Here is a 21,679-nt window from a genome sequence, read left to right as displayed (position 1 = left end):
CCACAGTGCCTCCTGGGCTTTGCTGTGACAGATGTTGGTAGTTGGATGCCACCTCTTGCTACCCGAACCTTGTTAACGTATTCTCATTGCCTTGGGGAGAAAAATTGACTCTGGTCTGGAGATGTTCTCCTTCCCTGGTAGGCATCTGCCTTCTTCCCCTGCTGTTGTCTGGTTATCACCAGTGTGACAGGAGCAAACACAAAGTTCCTTGTTTTTAATTTTCTTTAATTTCTTAATAGTTCCCCTCTTCTTCCTGTAGGTACTCCAATATTTTTGTTACCTCTCCGAGCCCTGATAATCTCCACACGCTGTTTGAATTTGTATTTAAAGGATTCGATGCTCTGCAGTATCAGGTAAGAAATCGGGATAATTTCTTTTGATTTAAATCCAGGTGGTCTTTGGAATGTTCGCTTGTTTCTTAATATTGAGTTTCTAAAGCTCATCATTGGTTTTACTCCCTGCCCCCAGGAGCATCTGGATTATGAGATTATTCAGTCTCTAAATCCTGAGTTCAATAAAGCAGTGATCAGAGTGAATGTGTTCCGGGAACACAGGCAGACCATTCAGGTGAGGCTCCTGCTCAGACCCTGCGCTGTGAGACCGGTATTCTGCGGGATGTAATGGACTCTGATGTTTTCTTCCAGCTGTTCTGTGTACGGCGTAAATGTGTGTCAACAGTAATGTTGTCTTATGAGAAACCTTTTGCAGATCTTCAGCTTTTTCTAAAGAAGGGCATTAAGTGAACAAATGTATGCGGTCCAATTGAAAAGTTGTAGTTCTGCCCCATGAATATGGACCAAATGGGATTGAGATTACCTGATGAGCAAAGAAAATCATTGTTCTGACATCGGTTCTTATTTTGTTTTGTTACTGCAGGTTTTGAAAAGGTGCCTCTGTAACTAGAGCAATAACTTAACTATTTAAAAGAAGAAAAAACTTTTTAAACTGCACTTTGTGGTTTAGCCATTGGCCCATTTTCCTTCTTAAACAGTATTTTCTTTCCCTAAAGCTCCATAAGTCTCGGGTGCTCTGTAAGCTTGAATGCTCTGCTCTTGGTCCAAAGGCTGCAATTTTGTTCAGTCTCTTAAGGCATCTGTGTGAAGGGCTTATGGAAAGGATTGAGTCCGCCAGGCTTTTACCGGAGGGGGTTCAATGACTGTTTTTTGGAGTTGGGGTGGGTGGGAAGTGAGCCAGGTGAACTGGCAGTTTATGTCCTTGAACTCAAATGCATGTCAGAGCATATGATGTGCCTGTTGAGGAGGACTCTTTGCTGAGAGCAGGAAGGACTGATGTTGGTGTGTGTTGGGGGTGGGCCTGGGGGCAGGGTGCAGGCTATGAGAACACAGAGACCACTAAAAAAAATCAAGAAAAATTACACTAATTGAGAAGGAAAACCTTTCCCAGAAAGACCCTGGCTCAGCCCTTGCTCTTCCTCAGATTTGTAATTGGATACCCTGTCCAGTTACTGGAGTCCTTTTGTCTCTAGACTAGAGTGTAAGCACAGAGGACGTGACTCAGCTTGTGAGACTCCATTTATGTTCCTTTGAGACATCTTTCTTCTTGCTGGAGGTGGAGAATGCCATTAGATTAAAGCTGGCCATGACCCCTGGGCTGCATTCTATACTTCTGTGACGTGCTTGTTTAGTTTCTGCCCTTGAAAGTTGAGACATGGGACCTGTTGAACATGTGACCTGCTGCCAGAAATGAGTAGGCTGGTCTCCCTGACCCAGAAGGTTCTAGCAAACAGTTAATGGGATTTGGGATGAAATACTCTGCAAGTGCAGAGACCAAAATAACACAGATGCCCAGCACCCAGATTTACGAAATGTTGGCAGTTGCTGATTTCATAATTAAGAATTGTTTTTATTGTTGAGAACTTGCACATCAGATACAGTTGAAGTTCATCTGTGCCCCTTCCATTTCCTCCTGTTGCTCCTTATAGGTAACCAATTCTGAAATTGTTTCCTTTCAGTTTGTTATGTAATCCCACGTCCACGAACAGTGGTGTTCTGTACTTGTCCAACATAGCGCGCCTTTTCTTACTCACCATTGACTTTCAAGATTTGTCAGGTTGAAGCTTCTAGATCTGATGGATTTGTTTAAGCAGTACAGGAATGAAACCCAAATTTGTTTCTAGAAGTGGAATTGTTGGGTCTTATGGTGTACGTAGATTTTCGGCTTTCTTTGATTTTTGCGAGATTCTACTTTTAAGTAACCATTGACCTTTACATTAGTTTTCTTTAGTTTACTAAATCCTCACCAATACTCCGTGCTTAACAGCAGTTTGTTTTTTGTGTGTGAAATGGTGTCCCCTTTGTCTTCAGCAGTTCACCAGTTACTCATGAGGTGGAATTATCTTTGATTATGTTAACTGGCTATTCAGATTTCCTCTCCTGTAAAATACCTCTTCCTGGCAGTTTTTTAAACCACTTGGAAAATAGCAGGAAGCCCTGAGGAAACTGAAGGGGTGTTTGCATAAGGACATGAGGATGAGTTTTAAGAATAGTCTGGAAATTTTTCCCCCAGTGCAGGGGGATTGGTGGGTTCATGCAGTGGGTGCAGCACCCGAGAACCTGAGGTCCACCTCGGGGTCACACTGTGCCACTGGCTCCCTGATCTGAGACTGGGGAGAAATGGCACAAAGAGGGAAGGAAAGGTGGCCACCGCCTGTCAGCTGTGCACTAGGCAGGGCACTTCCATATTATTGTCTTATTTTTGTCTTGAGCAGCCATGGGTGGTAGGTACTTCCTGTTTTACAGAACGGGAATCCGAGCCCTGTGATGAAGTGACCTGTCCAGGGCCACAGCGAGTGGTTGAACTGTTAGAACCCAGGCATCTGACCCCATGCCTGTTCCATTCTCCCTTTGCAAAAGTAGAGAAGAGAAAGGGAACGGGAGGCGGGCGCGAGTGCCTCTCTCGGGAGTCGCCAGTACTCGCCGCTGTGGCTTTAGGTGGCCATATTTGTAATTGCATTCTCTCCCACAGTACATACACCCTGCAGATGCTGTGAAACTGGGTCAGGCCGAGCTCGTTGTGATAGACGAAGCCGCTGCCATCCCGCTCCCCCTGGTGAAGAGCCTGCTGGGGCCCTACCTCGTTTTCATGGCATCCACCATCAATGGGTAAGGCGCCCCGGGTAGGAGTGGTTACTCTCATTGTAGGTTCTTGCAGATCAGGTGGCATGTAATGAGTGTGGCCTGGACCTGCAAACCACGCCTGAGTCCTAGTCTGAGTCTCTAAGGCTGCTTCATTATTTCCTGGAGATTCTCAAACTGGAGCTGACCCCTTAATAAACTTTCACTCCCCTGTGGTCTGACATTAAATGAGCAGCATGAGGCTGGAAATTTTCAGAACCTGGGGGCTGGGACTGTAGCTTGGCAGTAGAGTACTTGCCTAGCATGGCTTTGGGTTCAATCCCCAGCATCGTGCCAAAAAAAAAAAAAGAGGGGGGATGGAGATGGGCTTGGGCTGTAGATTAGTGACTGGGTGTAGTGAGGCCAAGGCAACCCAGCAAGTTCATTTACAAAACATTTAGGAACCTTGTGATGGGTGTTTCTTGTTTGTAGGTGTTTTTTAAAAAGAACACAGATTGAACTAACCTCTGTTGTGCCTGTAATCCCAGTGGCTAGGGAGGCTGAGGCAGGAGGATCACAAGTTCAAAACCAGCCTCAGCAATTTAGGCATTATGCAACCTAGACCCTGTCTCAAAGTGGGGGTGGGGGGAAAGCTGGGGATGTGGCTCAATGGTGAAGCACCCAGGTTTAATTCCTGGTACCAAAAGAAAAATAAAAGTACATGCATGACAATACCAAATCATATCTTAGAATTATGTGAAAATTCTAAGAATTATGTGAATTATGTGAGAATTATGTTAAAATAGCACAAGAAAGCAGGCTTATAATGAGACAAGAACTGTTTGAAAATTTGAAATGTTTAACTGGTTTGCTATGGAAAGATTAGAAAATAAGTGAAGGAAAAATCGTGGGTTGTGGATGTAACATGCATAGAGCATGTGCTTAGCATTCATGAGACCTTGGGTTTGATTCCTAGCATCAAATAAAAACATCTTAATCCAGCCATCCAGAGATGGCTTCTGTTATTTCTTTTGCTTTGTTTCCTCTGCATCTATTTTACTTTGGTTTTGTACAAGGAAAACACTTTGTATTGTTGTAAATTTGCCTTTCTTATGTGATTCTTTTGAGATCAATAAATATGTATTTTTATTTTATATATGTGTGTGTATATATATATAAATATTTGGAATCAATATCTTTATTTTTTATGTGGTACTGAGGATTGAACCCAGTGCCTCACGTGCTAGGCACAGTGCTCTTCCACTAAACCACAACCCCAGCCCCAATATGTATTTTCAATATTGGAAAGATTTCTGAATGGAAATCACATCTTGAGTTAATTTTTTAGATTTATTGTGACCATCCACAATGGGCAGTATTATGCCCAGAATATTAAAATGGATTTTTACCTTTTTAATAGCTTTCTTGTGCTATAGTTGATGTACCATATTTACCGATCTAAATCAATGTTTAATAAATTCAGTTGTGTGACCATGTGTACCACAATCAATTCTAGAACACTTTTATCACCCCAAAAAAGACATTCTATTCTTTACGTCATTCTCTAATCCTGCTATGCTTCCCAAATCCAGGAAGCCATTATCTCTTTGTCTCTAAAGATTTGCCTATTCTGGACATTCACACAAATGGAATCCTACAATGTATTTTTTTTTAACTGGGGGTTGAATTCAGGACCACTTTACCATTGAACTGTATCCCCAGCCCTTTTTTTTTTTTTTATTGAGGCAGGGTCATGCTAAGTAGCTGCAGGTTTTGATAGGTTGCTGAGTCTGGCCTTCAACTTGATATTCTCCTGCCTTGGGCCCCCCCGAGTTGCTGGTATTATAGGCTTGCACCATCACATCTGGTTCAATACGTACATGGTCTTTGGTGATTGGCTTTTCTTCACTCAATCTGGTGTTTTGAAAATTCATCCATATATTATCTGTTAACTCTTTTGTGGATGTACCAGTTTTATGTATCCATTCATTTGTTGGTGGACATTTGGGTTTCTACCTTTTGACTCTTGGGCACAACGATTGTTCGTGTATAGGTTTTTGTGTGGCATGTTGTCAGTTTTCTTGGATGTATGCCACGCAGTGAAATTACTGGGTCAAATGGTGACTGTGATTAACCATGTGAAAAACCGCCAGACTGTGTTTCTAAGCAACTGTGCCACTTCAAATTCCCACAAATAAGCAGTGCTTGGTGGTCCCCTACCTTGAGGTTTTCACTTTAACTGTAGTGAACTATAGTCCAAAAATATTAAGTGGAAAATTACAGATATCATAATTTAAAACAACTTACTAGAGCATATTTTTATAAAGTTTTGTTAATCTCTTACTGTGCCTAGTTTATAAATTACTTTATTATAGTTATGTATGTATAGGAAAAACCATGGTATATCTTTATAGGATTCAGTACTAGTTTCAGGCATCAAGGGACCATCTTGGAATGTGTTCCCTGCAGATAATGGGATGATATTATAGGACTCTAATTCTTCCATGTCCTTGCCAATACTTGCTGTGGCTTGTTGATGATAGCCATTTCCAGTGGGTGTGATGTAATAGCTCATGATTTTTATTCGCTTCCCCCTGGCAACTAATGATGTTAAGCATCCTCTACTTATTTTTCTAATTGGGTTGTCTTTATTAAAATTTGAGTTGTAAGGTTTCTTTTATGTTCTAAGTACAAGTCCCTTCCTTACCAGATACATGATTTACAAAAATTTTTTCCCTCGTTTTGAAGATTTTCCCACTTTCTCGATAAACTTGTGCTTGAAAGAATTTTTTTTTGTCATGCTAGGGATTGAACTGGGGACCTCACACATGCTAGGCAAGTTCTGTACTACTGAGCTACATCTCCAGCTCCAGTTTTTCAGGTTTTGTGCACATATGTGTACGTATATACATACATACGTATGAGATACGTGGATCTCCTTTTGAGAGAACTTTGTTACATGGGATGGGGAGGAATGAAGCACTTAACCTAGCTTTTGGATCACAATGTAAAAGAACTTAAGTATTTTTTTGTATAGTCCTCAGTGCTGTGAAATGATGTAATACGAACACATGGAACGGAAAACCTGTGGAATAGCGAGTGCCCTGCAGTCACACATTCTTGTGACTAAAAGCAAGGAGGAAATGCTCAAAAATGAAGAGCCGGGGGCTCAGTGGTAGAGCGCCTGCCTAGCACGTAGGCAGCACTGGGTTCAATCCTCAGCACCACATAAAAATACAGATATTGTGTCCATCTACAACTAAAAAAATATTAAAAAAATGAGCTGGTTCCATGACCAGATTATAAATGATTTAACTTTTTTTTCCCCCCCCAAGTATTTTTGTCCGCTGTTTTATGTCACCTTTGAGTAGTGATGGAAAGAAGCGCTTGGGTAATGGGTTTATCTTGAATTCTCAGTTGGGAGCCGCTCCTGGTTCCTCAGCTCTTGCGTGTTACTTTGAGTAGCAGCTCCCCCCATTAGTTGACATTTAACTTTGTACCACTTTCCCTATGCTAAAGGCTTTAACTTGTGTCATCTTTTTAGTCCTTACTGTACTGGGGATTGAGCCCAGGGGTGCTTAACCACTGAGCCACATCCCCAGCCCTTTTGTTTAATTTTATTTTGAGACAGGGTCTTGCTCTGTTGCTGAGGCTGGCTTTGAACTTGTGATCCTCCTGCCTCAGCCTCCGTCCTTGTTTTCTTGATTCAAGACTTGGTCCTCCAAAATGTGTAGAATAATCTCCTTGGGAAGCTGAGAGATCTCTTTCCTTGCCTGAATGGCTCCATCAGGCTGCCCTCCGGATGTGTGCGTGCTGTGCAGAAGCTCAGATGAGCAAGACCCTCTTTGGGGAGCAGACCCTGGTGTTTCAGCAGGCGGGTCCCCATCCCCCACCCGGGGTGGGCTGGGGTCCCTGTGCCTGACTGCCTGTGTGTTTCTCCTAGATATGAGGGCACTGGCCGGTCACTGTCCCTCAAGTTAATTCAACAGCTCCGTCAGCAGAGTGCCCAGAGCCAGGTCAGCACCACTGCTGAGAACAAGACCACCACGACAGCCAGACTGGCCTCAGGTACCCTCAGAACCCTCACCAGGCCCTCAGGTTCATAGCAGGTCCCCTCAGACTCTCATGCTGGACCCTTGCTTCCCTTGCGACCTCTTGGCAGTTACCAGACTTTCCTGTCATCAGAGAAAGGAGTCCCCAGGAGGACTTTTTTTCAGAGTATAGCTGTCCAGGGATCACGTGGGAGCCTCACTTGGGCCCTCTGGTGACTGGACCCTTGTTTGTCCCTGTCCGGGCATGATTGCATTAACTTAGTAGAGCCCTGTGGGATTGGTATCATGGCAAGGTGACTGTCCACCAGAACAATTTCAGACTACTCCCTTTAAGTACTCAAGACTTGGGTGTCTGGGCACCACGTGACAAAGATAAGGGAACATCCTTGCTCTGTTAGATGGTGCATTTTAATAATCGTTTCTGATGGTGTGTGTCTGACTTGAATAGCACGAACGTTGCACGAGGTTTCCCTCCAGGAGTCGATCCGATATGCCCCTGGGGACGCAGTGGAGAAGTGGCTGAATGACTTGCTGTGCCTGGATTGCCTCAACATCACGCGCATAGTGTCGGGCTGCCCCTTACCTGAAGCCTGTGAGCTGTATCCTCTGGGCCTCGGTGGCCTTGTGAAAGGGAAGGGTGGTGCAAGAATTAAAAGGTTCCAGGAGAGGTACACATGGAGCATTCTTGCTGGGCATGGTGTCGCGTGTCTAGTCCCTGCCTAACTTGGGAGACTGAGGCAGGAGGGTTGCTGGAGCCAGCAAACAGTTCACAGCCAGCCTGGTAACATAGTGGGACACTGTTTCTCAAAAAAAAAAAAAAAAAAAAAGGAACTTTCTCGCTTTCCTTTCTCCAACCTTTTGTCTGCTCAGGATGCTGGGCTCTTCCTTGCAAGCTGAGGGGAAACCTATACTTCCAGAAGTCCTGTTGGGCCCTCTGTTTGTTTTGGTTGCTTAACTCCCGACCAGCTACTATGTTAACAGAGATACCCTCTTCTGCTACCACAAGGCCTCTGAAGTCTTCCTCCAGCGGCTTATGGCCCTCTACGTGGCTTCTCATTACAAGGTAACCTTGCTCACCCTGCAGCGTGCTTCTGCCAGGAGCGACTAACGCTTGCGGGGCAGCCCTTATACTTGTCTTTTCATACCTTTTGTTACCCAGTGGCTCAGGTGACCTTTCCACTGGCACTTCAAATGTCCTGATGGTGGTGAGGTCCCATGGTCTTGCTGGAGGGGTTGCATACCCAGTGTAGTTGGTGTGGCTAGTGCCGGGCTTCTGGCCTGGCAGAGGGTGGAATTCTTCACGTGGTTCTGCAAGTGGGAACTGGAGGAGGTGGAACGCTCCTGTTTTTAAAGGGCACTTGTATTTCTCACCTGCCTACTAACCTGATAGGTCGAGATGCCATTGTACTTACTATAACCCAGCTGGCCTGGGACCAGCTTTGTATTGCTGAGCTGTTTTGTTTTTAAGCAGTGAATCTGTTGGCTTAGAATATCCGAAACTCTTAAAAACTAATGGGCAGGCTGGGAAGGATACTTTTGAATGTCTATGTGGTATTTTTATGGACAGCCTTTAATGGAAGGCTGAAGAGTCACTTCATGGTGGTTTTTCTAGAAATAGCAGCCTCTGGAGAAAGCTCACTTACTGGCCGTGAGGTAGTGCTAAATCTCTTCTTGTGCTCTGTGGCCTCAGCACTTGGCCTGCGACGACAGTAGGCTTTGGAGGCTCTGTTCCACATAAGCCATCAAGAGTCTTGGGCCTGCTGTGATGCTAGGAAGGCGCCTGGCTGGGTTCCAGTGCCTACTTGGCTGTGGAAAGGTGGCACTGCCGGCACCCCATGATTCCAAAGAAGCATTGAGTCTCGAGTCGAGGACGAGAGGAGGTGAGCACTTCCCGCTGACCTGTGCCCGTGCCCCGCAGAACTCTCCCAACGATCTCCAGATGCTCTCTGATGCGCCTGCTCATCACCTCTTCTGCCTTCTGCCTCCCGTGCCCCCGACCCAGAATGCCCTTCCTGAAGTGCTTGCCGTTGTCCAGGTACAGAAACAGAGGTATCCTTGTGGCATTGGTTTAGGGAGCATTGGGACATCAGTGTGGGAGGGGAAGCCGCTGACTGCTGACCTTGAGCCAAGTGATTGGGTCTGATGAGGCAGGTGATTGGGTATTGATGTTCAGCCTCTGGAGCTGGCTGACTTCACTGCCTTCCTCAGGTGTGCCTTGAGGGGGAGATTTCTCGTCAGTCCATTTTGAGTAGCCTGTCTCGAGGCAAGAAGGCTTCCGGGGACCTGATTCCATGGACAGTGTCAGAACAGGTAAAGGGCTGTCCCTCACACATCTGAGCAAAGCTGGTAGTGTTGGAAGATGTTCACGTTGCTAAGTTACTGCTCTGTGTCTCTTACATAGTTCCAAGATCCAGACTTTGGCGGCCTTTCCGGTGGAAGGGTTGTTCGTATTGCTGTTCACCCGGATTATCAAGGGGTAATATGTCCATCCATATGCCTCGAACCTGGTGTGCTGTTAGTGTTGGTCATGTTGCTGGCAACTCTTTAGGGCAGATGTACTTGGTTACCTGAATAAGCTGGTTAAAAAGTGAAGTTCCAGGCACTTCTCTGCTCTGGAGAGTTTAGCCAGTGTGTGGGGGCCCCAGTGGACAGGATGATGGTATATGCTTCCTCTTGAGAATGGGGGACTTGAACCAGAAGACTTTCTGTAATTATCCTCTGTCACTTGAAAAGCTCCACTGAGCAATTAGTTGTAGAAACTTCCCCATCAGTGGCCTAGAAACTGTCCTTTGGGGCTTGCTAATCTGGAAACTAAACAGGACAGACAGCTATCCTTGATCTCAAGTGGCAAATGGGCTGTTCTTGATGGGCTAGACGTCTGTAAGTATTGGGGGGGGCGACACTTTTTTCCATCTTGAGTTTTAGCTTTAACCACATTGAGGGATTTCCTTAGTACCCTTTGCCAAATGCAGTTTGACCAGGAGTGAAGGCTCTGGAAGCAACATGGGGAGTAGAAATGGCTTCGACTAAGAACATCTCTTCGCTTTGCCCATTTGCTCATAGATGGGCTATGGCAGTCGAGCTCTGCAGCTGCTGCAGATGTACTACGAAGGCAGGTTCCCTTGCCTGGAGGAAAAGGTCCTCGAGACATTCCAAGAAATCCACACTGTAAGCAGTGAGGTGAGTATGTTTGGGCAAGATCCCTGTGCTGGGCATGGGAGGGTAGTTCTTTGGGACTTGAGGGGTACCATTGAGAACTGTCTAGAGGTGTGGGTGCTTTCCCTTTTAGGGAGGTGACTATTTCTCCAACCTAGTGCTTGAGTGGAGATACTGAGATCAGTACTACTAGTATCACCTGGAAACTTGTTAAAAATGCAAATTTGTAGCTGGTTTCAGTGGTGCATACCTGTAATCCCAGGGACTGAGGAGGTTGAGGTAGGAGGATGGCAAATTCAAGGCTAATCTCAGCAACTTGGTGATACCTTGTTTCAAAATTAAAAAAAAAAAAAAAAAAAAAAATGGAGGTGCCGTGGTGATCTAGTGTAGTGGTAGAGCACCCCTGCGTTCTGTAGGGGGAATTGTGGTCCACACCCAGATGTGCTGAATTGGACTCCAGTGTTGGCTCCCTGTGCTCGCCAGCGACTGATGCATGTCAGTTTGAGAAGCCCTGCTCTGCAGCGTTCTCCTTGTTAGCACTGACCCTGAAAGTTCGTCAATCCTTGCTAAGTGTGATGGCAGTTTTCCACATGTACTCACTGGTTTTCACAGTGTGCTTATGTGGGATCTAGGAAAGGGACTTTGATTTAATGTCAGGTATAGACATTGTCATTTTCCAACGTCCCAGAGCTGTCAGATGACAGAACCTGAACTTGAAGCTGGATCTTCAGAACCCTACCTCTGTGGATTCGTGACTTCATTAGATGTTGCTAAATCGGCCCCTTTCCCAACTTTCTTGACTCGGCAGTGTGATTGTACGCATGCCCAGGTGTTTGGGATACCTGGGAATGATCACGTGACTCATTGAAATTGTTTGAGAACTACAGGGACAAACCAAGAAATATCTCCTGGTTTTGCTGTGTGATGTGTGTGGGGTGCTTAAGAATGTCACTAATGCCCTTTTCTTCTGGGTGGATGGTGTCCTCTGCCTGTCTCTCCCTAGGCTGTCAGCTTGTTGGAAGAGGTTGTCACTCCCCGGAAGGACCTGCCTCCCTTACTCCTCAAACTGAATGAGAGGCCTGCCGAGCGCCTGGATTACCTGGGTGTTTCCTATGGCCTGACCCCTAGGCTCCTCAAGTAAGTACCTGGCCTGTTTTCCTGGCATCACCCCCTCGACATTGAAAGACTTCTGTGGACCATATGCCCCATGCAGCCAGTGTCTGTGTCTGCCAACTCCCTGTTCCTCCTGGCCCTTGTCAGAAGGTACACATGATGACCTGTTTTCCTTTCTGCAGGTTCTGGAAACGAGCTGGGTTTGTTCCTGTCTATTTGAGACAGACCCCGGTGAGTGAGGCTTGGGCAGAGCCTGGGTTGGGTATGTGATCACCATTGACAGCAGGTCTCTCCTTGCACAGAGCCCTGGTGCCTACTTCTGTGCCCTGAGCAGGTGTTCCTGTGCCTCTGCAGAGGGTTTTTTTTTTTTTTTTCTTTTCTTTTTGGGGTGATGGGGATTGAACCCAGGGCTTTGTGCTTACAGGGCAAGAACTCTACCAACTGAACTACACCCCTAGCCCAGGGATGTTGTTTTGAGGGCACTGAAGGAATCTCCTTGCGAGGCCATGTGACACATATACATTGGGTATGCCTAGCACATGTAAGCTTCATGCTTCCTGATAGAACAGCAGAGGGTACCCATGGACTTTTCATCAGATTGTAGGATCCTGTAGACTGGGGGCGGGTGCCTCAATTTTAGGAGTGCAGTTGAGCAGACTTGTATTACAGGTTGACATACGAAGGAGAGATGAATGTATGTGGCTGGCAGAGCTGCTGGGTTATCAAGGGAAGGTGTGAGGATTAGGGACTTCCAGTTCACTTAAAAATGTGTTAGCACCTGCAGAGAATCAGTTTAAAAAGATAACCTTGAAGCTTATTTTGTAATGGGTGTAAATGGCAGAAAGCTGAACACAAGCTCTCTTCAGAGAGTGGTATGTGCTGTGAGGAAAACCAGATCCTAGCACAACGAGGCACCAGGTGGAGGGACAGCCTTCGCGCTGCATCCTGAACCCACGCCACTCGACCACGGGGGTCCAGAGCTGAAGGAAGCAGTTGGGGCTGGAGGTGAAGTTTGGAAGGTTAGCCACATAGTCATACTAGAATATTCTCCACGAGATCAAGGATTCTTGGGTCCGTTTTGTTCACTAGTGGGTTTCCAGCACTTAGAATAGCATCTACTGTATGGTATGTGTTCAGAGAATGGATGTATATTGTCGAAGCTACTGGAAGTAGAAGGGGGTGAGGCCTTGGGCTTAATGTGTAGAAGGATGAGCAGAGAGACACATTCTGGGAGACGGAGAAGGAGCAGCCTTGTTAGAAATCGAGAATAAGAAGTGTTTCCAGGAGGGAGCCTGGTTGCTGTCTGATAGTAAGAGGACAGAGAATTGATGAGTGGGTTTGCCAACGCTGGTGATGTGAATGGGGTGAAGCTTGCCATCTGATTGGAGACAGTGGAGGGTGAGGACACAGAACACCAGTGGACGTCCTTTCCGATGTGAAAGGGAGCAAAGAAAACGGCCAGAGGGAGGCAGGTGGTAGGGAGGGTTTGTCAGGTGGGAGAGTCTCGAAGCATGCCTGTGTCCTGCAGAGTTGGTGCCCACAGCGGCCCAGGTGGAGGGGGTGGGACTAAGACACGGGCAGATGGGCAGCCACCTCATCCCCACAACAGGGGGGCAGGCCAAGTGTGTGGGTACAGAGGTGCGAGGCAGCATTTGGGAGGGTGGATTCTTGGATTGCTTGCTTCCCCGGGAGGCGAGCAGCTGAGGGAGTGTGGGAAGTGTGATTTGGAGTGTGCAGAACTGGTACCCAAGGGTCATGTAGAGTGTCCACTTGATGGTTCAAGGTGGACCTGATGAAGACTGTTGGGTGTCCAGCCACTTGTGTGGGGTGCGGACCAGCGCAGGCGTGGGCTGTGTCCTCCTAAGTGTGCCTGGTCCAGCCTGGGTGGATTTGGCATTGAGGGTGGTGAGCTTCGGTGCAACCTGCCCATGGCCTTGTGCTGCTTGCTTGTGACTTGGTGCTAGTGTTTCGTTCCCTGAGTGCTCTTCAGTGGGACGCCACTAGGTATTTTTTGTGCTGTGGGGATTTGTTGTTATATAGTAAAAAACTTAAAAACCTGTAGTCGCGCCAACACTGTTAGCCTGAGCTCCCATGCCAGCTGCCAGCTTGGGACTTGGTTTGACCTTGGATTCTGCTTCTAAGGCACCAAAGCCACATTGACTGGATCAGGCTGTGTTTATGCTCTCGTGGTCCTGAGTTCAGAATCTCCCTGAAAGGAGCAAGTCACTCGCTTCCCTGGCACCTTTAGGGAGTTGTGTGCAGAGTGATTTTTAAAAGCTGGGTGTGAACTAGGCGCCATGAGGAATGAGGGCAAGGCCTGCTCTGGAGGGTCTCTGCTGGCTGCAGGAGGAGGCCCAGAGCGCCAAGCCTTCTCAGTGTGCTTACCCGCTAGCACCAGTGGACCCTTCAGATAAGGGGTTCTTGGTGCCAAGTAGGAATGTGTGTCTCCAGAATGACCTGACCGGGGAACACTCGTGCATCATGCTGAAGACTCTGACTGACGAGGACGAGGCTGACCAGGGAGCCTGGCTCTCGGCCTTTTGGAAAGGTGAACGCCCACCGGTGGAGTGGGGAGGGTGCAGTGGGGTGATGGGCTGGGATGCCTGCAGCCCACTGACTCCACCCGACTGTGTCCCGCAGATTTCCGAAGGCGGTTCCTGGCCTTGTTGTCCTACCAGTTCAGCACCTTTTCTCCTTCCCTGGCTCTGAACATCATTCAGAACAGGAACGTGGGGAAGCCAGCCCAACCGGGTGAGCTGGGTAGGATGGTGGAGAAGGGAGCAGGTGGGCGTGTGTCCCAGGACAGGTGCTCACCTGGGGCTGCGGGCCTGGTTCCCACCCACCTCCTCCTGCACCCCAGACTCCTGCTGTGTCCAGGCTGTGCCCTAGGCACACTGTCACACATGCCATCTTCCCTTTCATGACTGGGCTCTGGGAATGTGACTAGATGGGAGCATTGTCAGAAGTTCAGACAGCAGCTAGCTGTGGGACCTGATTTAAGTCTTGGAATCTAGGGGACTCCCTCAGATCCTCATTTGTGACATTGTGCTTAGGGTGTGTGGCCAACCTGTGGAGGTGCTTTACGTGCAATATAAATATTTTAAAACTATTCACGGGATTGTTAACATTAACAGCTGTTTGTTATATGTATGTACGTATTTATGTGCGTATACACGTAACACATGTCTATGCTTTTTTTTTTTGCCAATTGCATTTTGATGGAAAAATGCGAGTCCCTTTGGCTGGGCGGGGCATGTGTACTCCGTGAAGCTGGATCCTGAGGAGCGCTGACGGGGAGAAGGGTGGTGTCATGTCCCTTTGACCCTAGGACACAGGGGCCTTTCCTTAGTCCTTTGTGTTGGTGCGGGGACTCTGAGCAAGTCACGTACCAGCTATCCCTCTGTCTGGCATGGAGCTGCCCCCTCCTTTGGGAGGAGGGTCAGTGCACGGTCAGCCCAGGTTGTGTTGGGTCAGGGTCCCCTCGGTGGGCTCCTGGAGGCCTGGCCTCTGACTTTGGTCACACCTGCAGCCCTAGGCCGGGGGGAGCTGGAGGCGCTCTTCCTCCCCTACGACCTGAAGCGACTAGAGATGTATTCACGGAACATGGTTGACTATCACCTCATCATGGACCTGATACCAGCCATCTCCCGCTTGTATTTCCTAAACCAGCTGGGGGACCTGGCCCTGTCTGCTGCCCAGTCGGTAGGTTACTGGTACTTGTGTGTGAGCAGAGCAAGGAAGGCTAGGGGGCTGTTTGGGCGCTGGGCGTCAGGTTGGGCCGGTCGACATAGTCTGATGGAACCGGTGGGTGCGTCATGGCCTTGTCCTACAGATCTAGGGTCGAACGCTGTACCCAGCTGTGCGTTTAGTCAGTGGTCAGCTGCACCTTGGGTCCACGTTCTTCCACCCCACCACATTGCTTTGATGCCCAGTTGTGCCTTTCCAGCATCAGGAAGCCTCAGACCTGGTACAGTCGTGCAGTAGGGGTTTGTCAGGATAATTAAAAGGAGATTGGGGATTCCAGGGGAGAGTGTTTCTTGAGGGTTTCAGTAACGGGATGAAAGAGATGCCAGAGTAAACGGTAGGCACAGCCCAGGGCTTCTGAGATAGGTTTGGTTAGAAAGAGGATAACTGGTTCTCGGGCCCTTTTAATGGGCCAGGGACTGTCCTGGAAGCAGCTCCAGCTGGTTTTCATCTCCTAGGCTCTTCTCTTGGGGATTGGCCTGCAGCATAAGTCTGTGGACCAGCTGGAAAAAGAGATCGAGCTGCCTTCAGGCCAGTTAATGGGCCTTTTCAACCGGATCATCCGCAAAGTGGTGAAGGTAACTGGCCTGAGAAGGGTTTGGGCTCTACAGTAATGGAACAAACCCACTCCCTGCTCTGCGTCTGAACGGCTGGTAACGGGTGGCTGTATTTACTGCAGATCTACGCATGCATGCACGCATAGATATTTGGGACGTTGTCTGAATCTGTATAAAGTTCTGGGTTCTCTCCTGAGGGTCCAGCATGGGGAATTTGAGCTCTCTATCGTGTATTTGTTCTGACTGCGCCCGAACTCTCTAGAGCACGGCTCTGCGTCTTGGAGATAGACCTTTTAAGACACTCAATGCTTTGGTGATGAGGGACCGAGTCCTTGCTGCTGCCCCACCTTCTCCATGTTGTGTTTTGTAGCTGTTTAATGAGGTGCAGGAAAAGGCCATTGAGGATCAGATGGTGGCGGTGAAGGACGTGGTCATGGAGCCCACGATAAAGACCCTGAGCGACGACCTGGTATGTCCTTGCTTGGGGCTTCAGAGTCAGAGTTCGTCCTCCTCAGCGTGGCCCGTGGTTGCGGGATGTCTTCCCATCCTCTGAAGAGTCCCTGCACTCCAAGCCCAGCGGCGCTCTGCAGGTCTGAGCCCGTGTGTCATTGCACCTGGGCTTAGGATGGTGCCTCCTGCTGTGTGCGCGGAAGCGCAGGAACCCAGCCTCTGTTGGTGGGACCGTTCTGTCCCTTGGGTTCTCTTTAGGTAGTGTTCTGTACACATAGGTCTCTTGGAAGCCTAAGGGCGCCTGTAATGGTAAACCGAGAAGGGATGTGTTCTTGTCCTTGTGCCACTCTGCCCTCGCTTGGCCTGCTCCTGTGGTTTGTTCATCCCTTGACTGACTTGCCGTCTGGGTCCTTGGCCACAGGATGAAGCAGCAAAGGAATTCCAGGAGAAACACAAGAAAGAAGTGGGGAAGCTGAAGAACATGGACCTCTCCCAGTAAGGCCCCTCTTGCTTGTGGGAAGGGTCGGCCTCAGGGCACTGGGTCCTTCTGCAGGTTTCCCCTCAGCCACGCGCAGGTGCCCTGGGAACTGTTCGGGAAGCTGGTTTTGGGAGTGCTAACAGCTCGAACCCTGCTTGACTGTAATTTTGGAGGATCTGGTTTTCTGGGTCGCTTCAAGTTGCACTCAGATCCCTGGGGCTCCGTGTCACGCCTCGGAGGCCCTTCCGGGGAGGGGATGCTGAGCAGATGAGCACCCGCTTTTAATGGTCATGTCTGTGTATTTGACTCTCCGTGTGAATTTGAAGAAAGGGTTTTATTGTCCCAAATCAAAACTCCCTGCTCGATAGCCCTGTGTGCTGGCGTCCTCTGGAGCTCCGTCTTTGGTGTCATCTCTCCCTCTACACCTGAAGGTTGATGGATTTGACAGTCCTGCACATCAGGACTGATACCTCTAGAATTAATGGCCCGTGAGCCTTTGTGCCACGTTGTCTGTGACCGGATCATTAGTGATGGGGCTGGCGTGAGGTGGAGGTGGCCAGGATTCCTGGGTCAGCATACTGAGTGAAGTTTTTGCCCTTGCCTTTGCTGTATCCATATTCGATGTGCCAGGACTGTTGGATCCAAAAGGGGCAGGTCAGCAGGGGTGGGGCAGAGCCCTGGGCAGACACCTGCGGGTAGCAACGAGGAACAGGGTTGCAGGGGCTGGTGGCACTTCATGAGAGTCTCGTGAGAAGCCAGCAGGCTGCCCTCCGTGTAGGATTGTTCTCCCACTGGTGCCTGCTGGCAGCCCTTGCCAGCCCCGTTGCTATGACACTTCTGTCCCGTGGAGCGAAGCTACACATCTCAGCCCAGCCACGTGCCTGTCCCCTTCTCTCTGATCTTCAAACCTTAACGCGGCTCATCGGGCTTTCACGGCAGGAGCTGTCTGAGACTGTCGTCCCTGACCTCTTTTCTTTTAAGCGGTCCTCTCCCCTCCAGGTTTCGACATTTCCCCTCTTTTGTAGGTACGTAATCCGTGGGGACGACGAAGAGTGGAATGAAGTTTTGAACAAAGCTGGGCAGAATGCTTCCATCGTCAGCCTGAAAAGGTGAGGGCCGGAACTCCCACCCACACCTGACCCCTGACAGGAGCCTGGCATAAATGCTTTGAGAGAAGTCATGGCTTGACCTTCCTGCTGAGAGTCTGCTGGGGCCACCTTTGCACAGAGCTGTCTCTGGCCTGTGTCTCTTCACTCCTTGTGTACACTGGGGATCAAACTGCCGCTGGCCGAAGGCAACGAGGCTTCAGTGCCACTGCCTCAGAACAGTGGCTCGAGGGCTGTTTCATTACCATCGTTGCTGTAACGATGCAGTAACGAAGTCTGTGTGTGGCTCACTTCCCAGGAGGCACCCAGCTAGTGAGGTCCAGAGCGAGAGTTGGGACCAGGTGTGTCCATTGCAAAACCCAAGCTTTAGCTGCTGCCCATCCTTCCTCTAAACTAGCAGTTCTCAAAATTTGGGTCTTAGAGTTCCTTTTTATCTTTAAGTGAGAACCTTTGCTTATGTGGGTCATATTGGCTGCTGCTTCTCATGCTAAGAATTAAAAACTGAGAAATTTAAAAAATGTCTATTGATTTGAAATTAACAGTAGACTCATTATAGGTTTCTTGTTTTTCGTATTTTTGTGCTGGGATTGAACCCAGGACCTTGCACATGCTAGGCAAGTGTTCTACCACTGAGCTATACTCCCAACCCTCATTGTGGTTTCTTGCTTTGAAAAATTTTTTTCTTCCACCAAAATCTGTGAAGCCAATTGGGGCCTAGCAGTGACACCTAACAGCGATGCTGTTCCATCTCGGGTTTAGCATCTGGCTTAGTAGAGAGCTGCTTTTGCATTTACTCTGTTGGGCTCTCGTGTCTCCTGCCCTCTGCCAACAACATTTGTGTGAGAATGAAACAAAAAAGGCAAATGATGTTCTTATGAAAACAGTTCTGAGCTCTAGACTTTCCCAGTGGTCCCTAGTTGCTCTTGAAAACCTTCACTCCAGGGTTCATCTGCCAAGTACGTGTTTACCATGGATAGCATGCATTCTTGACCTGGAACCTTCTTCCAAGTTTCCCTTAGGAATAGCATGAGGCCGCCTCTGCTCTCGCCAGATGAGACTGGAACTGCTGGTTTGGGGTCAGTGGGGAGGGTGAATTCCTTCCCCCCCCCCCCTCCCCCTCATCACTAGAGATTTAACCCAGGGGCATTTCACCGTTAAGCTACATTCCTGACCTTTTTTTGTATTTTGTTTTGAGATGGGCCTTGCTGAGTTGCTTAGGACCTCACTAAGTTGCTGAGGCTGGCCTTGAACTTGGGATTTTCCCTAAGTTCTCAGCCTCCCAAACCACTGGGATTACAGGTGTGCACCACCATACCCAGCAAGGGTGAATTCTTGGCATTGCCAAGGTTACCAATGGCGCTTCCTTTAAGAGTTTGTATTTGGGGGCTAGGGGTAGAGCTTGGTGGTAGAGCACTTGCCCAGTGTGCATGAGTCTCTGGCTTCAGTTCCTAGCACTACAAAAAGAAAAAAGAGTCAGAAGCATTTTGAAAGGGGGAACCATGGACTTCATGTAGTGTTAATGGTGTCTGAACTGAACTGCTTACTGTCCTCAGAGGGAGTATTTATTCCCAGGGCCAAATGCCAGGAGAGGATCTTCTGCCTCCTTCCCTGGAGGGCAACTGTTGGCTTGAGGGATCCTGTGCTGTTTTAAGTGAGGCATCCAGGGGCCAGTTGCCAGGTGGAGCCCAGTAGTTCTTTTTTATTTTTCTTAAGTAGAAGAAAACCCAGAGTAACAGCACATCAGAAATGATGGCAGGTTTTCCTTGGAGACTCGTACTTTGTGTTAAGAACTGTCTTTGGGATCATGGGGATGATCTGTCTGGTTTCCATGGTAACTCGAATGGCAGGAGGGAGTCTCCTTTGTGGCACCTTAGGTGTTTCTTGAGGTGAGGGCTTGGAGAGGAGGCGAGGCACCCCGAAGAAAATCTTGAGTTCTGGTGTTAAGATGCAGACTCGAGCCTCAGTTGGGGCAGGCGCTGGGGTATGGTGGCATATCCTGGGCCCCGGCACAATGCCTGCCTCTCCAGGGGATAGCAGAGAACATTTTGCCTGTCTGGGTGTTCCTGTGTCAGTTGCAGATGGCAGAGACTATTTTTTTTAGACAAAGCAAAGCAGACTGAGGTGTTTCAGGTCTGTGCTACTTCATTGTTTCTCTCTATTTCTGGTGTGTTTTTTCCTCCAGTGACAAGAAAAGGAAGTTGGAAACCAAACAGGAACCTAAACAGAACAAGAAGTTGAAGAAAAACAGAGATATAAAGAACAAAAGAGATATGACACTGAAGCGGAAGAAATAGTGAAGAAAAACGTGGGTTTCAGTGGCCTCCTGTGAGGAGGGGCCCTGACTTCCTGGCCATCTCTAGGTGGCAGCTGGGACGATTAGAAATCACACAGGCCCAGCAAATGCACAGGTTGGCTGTGAGTCAGTCTGTGGGCCTGATTGTGCCCATCTGTGGGCCCCACCTGACTGAAGGCCAAGTGACTCCCAAATGGTTCTGCTTCAAGCTTGGTGGCTGGGCCACCTCCAGCATCACCAGAGGTGTCTCTCCCAGCCTCATTCCTGGGCCCTCCTTTCCCATAGGTTTGGATTTCACTGTGGCCAGCTTCTTAGTCTGGTTTCCCGTGTGTGGGAAAGCCATGCTGCTGTCCCTTCCCAGGCCCTTAAGTACAAGCTTTCTGGTGATGCTCAGGAGGATGCTGACTGCTGGGTTTCATCTTGGACTTGTCCCAGTGCCCTGAGGCCTGGAGAAATGGACTCTTGTGCACTCAGTGGGGTGTGGCTGGTCGCTGTTGTATGCACCAGAGTTTGTGAATGCCACATCCTATTCCACTCCTGGCCTGGGCCCGCTGCCCTCAGTGTCTCAGAAAAGCCTGCGCCCTTAATTTAAGTAGGATGTGATATCTAATTCTCAGTACCATCATTTGGGAAAAATGTTGGGAAAGGCCCTTTTGCTGGCAGGGTGAGGGGAGGAGGGAGAGAGAATCCATTTTTTAATAAATAACATCCTGGCAAGACTCTGCCTGTGAGTACTTCTGAAATCCATGTCTCTGAAATTGCTTGTTGCCCTGTTTCTTCTGGTGCATCCTGGCTGCTGGGTAGAATTTGGAGGGTTTGGTATCAAGGCCAAGGGTAGTAGGCAGCATGCTAGAGCTCCCAGCCCAGGAGCCTGTGGGAGAATAGGCAGGTTCAGAAAATGGTGGCGTGGGGCAGGAGTTGGCTAGATGCGCCTCTTTGCTTCCTAGCTCCTGTTAAGTTTTCTGGCCCATCCTGTTTGGGGACGTAAATTATCTGGTGTATTCACACATTCCCTGATGTACATCTGGTTTACATGGTCACCTCAGTGGTGCAAGTTAGTTGTCTAGGCCGAGTCCAGACTTCCTTGCTCAGCTCTGGACATGACCTGGGCTGGGAGAAGTCTAATGGAAGAATGGTGGCTGGCCGTAAGGATGCTAAATTCAGGACCCCTGAGATGACTCCTGGTGGGAGAAGTGCAAGGTTCTGTGCCTGTCCTTAGGACTGCTGTGACTCCTCTCTGGGACAGTCCAGGGCCTGGGTGAGGGGGCCTTTGTTTCCCAGATCTGCTGTTTCCTGCTGCAGACCTTGTGTTGGGTCTTCAGGAAGGTCTGCTCAGAGGAGCCAAGAAGATGCTTCATCCGTTTTCTCAGGTAGGTGCCCGAGCCTGCCTGCCTTAGAGTGACCCCAAAGCAGTGTCTGAGCACTGGGTGGTCACAGGATGGTTTAAGTTACCAAGCACATCATCTGCCAGGTAAGGAGGCCCTTGTTCAGTGTCTCTAGCTCCATAGCCTGTCAGCTGGCTCTGCTCTGGGTACACAGTGAGAGAGGCTTTGAGCCAGGTGCCCATAAATGCTGCCCTGACCCTCATGGAGACCTTGGGCACTGAAGGTTCAAGTGTTCACACCAAAACTTGCGTAGCAGTTTTAATCCCCATTG

The 21,679-nt window shown here is 48.7% G+C and overlaps 1 protein-coding gene across 2 annotated transcripts in view; it reads left to right on the top strand.

Moving 5' to 3' along the window:
• The window catches only part of NAT10 (N-acetyltransferase 10), a 38,185-nt gene extending 18,024 nt beyond the window's left edge, over positions 1–20,161 (top strand). For both annotated transcript variants that reach the window (XM_079105682.1, XM_079105681.1), the window contains exons 10-29: positions 260–353; positions 469–567; positions 2,986–3,122; positions 7,018–7,142; positions 7,575–7,725; positions 8,093–8,189; positions 9,045–9,161; positions 9,335–9,436; positions 9,528–9,602; positions 10,190–10,306; positions 11,286–11,419; positions 11,578–11,626; positions 13,847–13,943; positions 14,036–14,146; positions 14,925–15,097; positions 15,598–15,717; positions 16,067–16,165; positions 16,568–16,641; positions 17,650–17,733; positions 19,913–20,161. In XM_079105682.1, the coding sequence (XP_078961808.1) occupies positions 260–353; positions 469–567; positions 2,986–3,122; positions 7,018–7,142; positions 7,575–7,725; positions 8,093–8,189; positions 9,045–9,161; positions 9,335–9,436; positions 9,528–9,602; positions 10,190–10,306; positions 11,286–11,419; positions 11,578–11,626; positions 13,847–13,943; positions 14,036–14,146; positions 14,925–15,097; positions 15,598–15,717; positions 16,067–16,165; positions 16,568–16,641; positions 17,650–17,733; positions 19,913–20,024 (2,167 nt within the window). In that variant the 3' untranslated portion in view covers positions 20,025–20,161. The remainder of the gene's footprint in view (positions 1–259; positions 354–468; positions 568–2,985; positions 3,123–7,017; positions 7,143–7,574; positions 7,726–8,092; positions 8,190–9,044; positions 9,162–9,334; positions 9,437–9,527; positions 9,603–10,189; positions 10,307–11,285; positions 11,420–11,577; positions 11,627–13,846; positions 13,944–14,035; positions 14,147–14,924; positions 15,098–15,597; positions 15,718–16,066; positions 16,166–16,567; positions 16,642–17,649; positions 17,734–19,912) is intronic.
• Positions 20,162–21,679: the final 1,518 nt, after the last annotated feature.

Source organism: Sciurus vulgaris, assembly GCF_902686455.1.
Source record: "Sciurus vulgaris genome assembly, chromosome: 11".
NCBI lineage: Eukaryota > Metazoa > Chordata > Mammalia > Rodentia > Sciuridae > Sciurus > Sciurus vulgaris.
The sequence above is the reverse complement of the archived record's forward strand: the minus strand, read 5'-3'. Positions and strand labels throughout refer to the sequence as shown.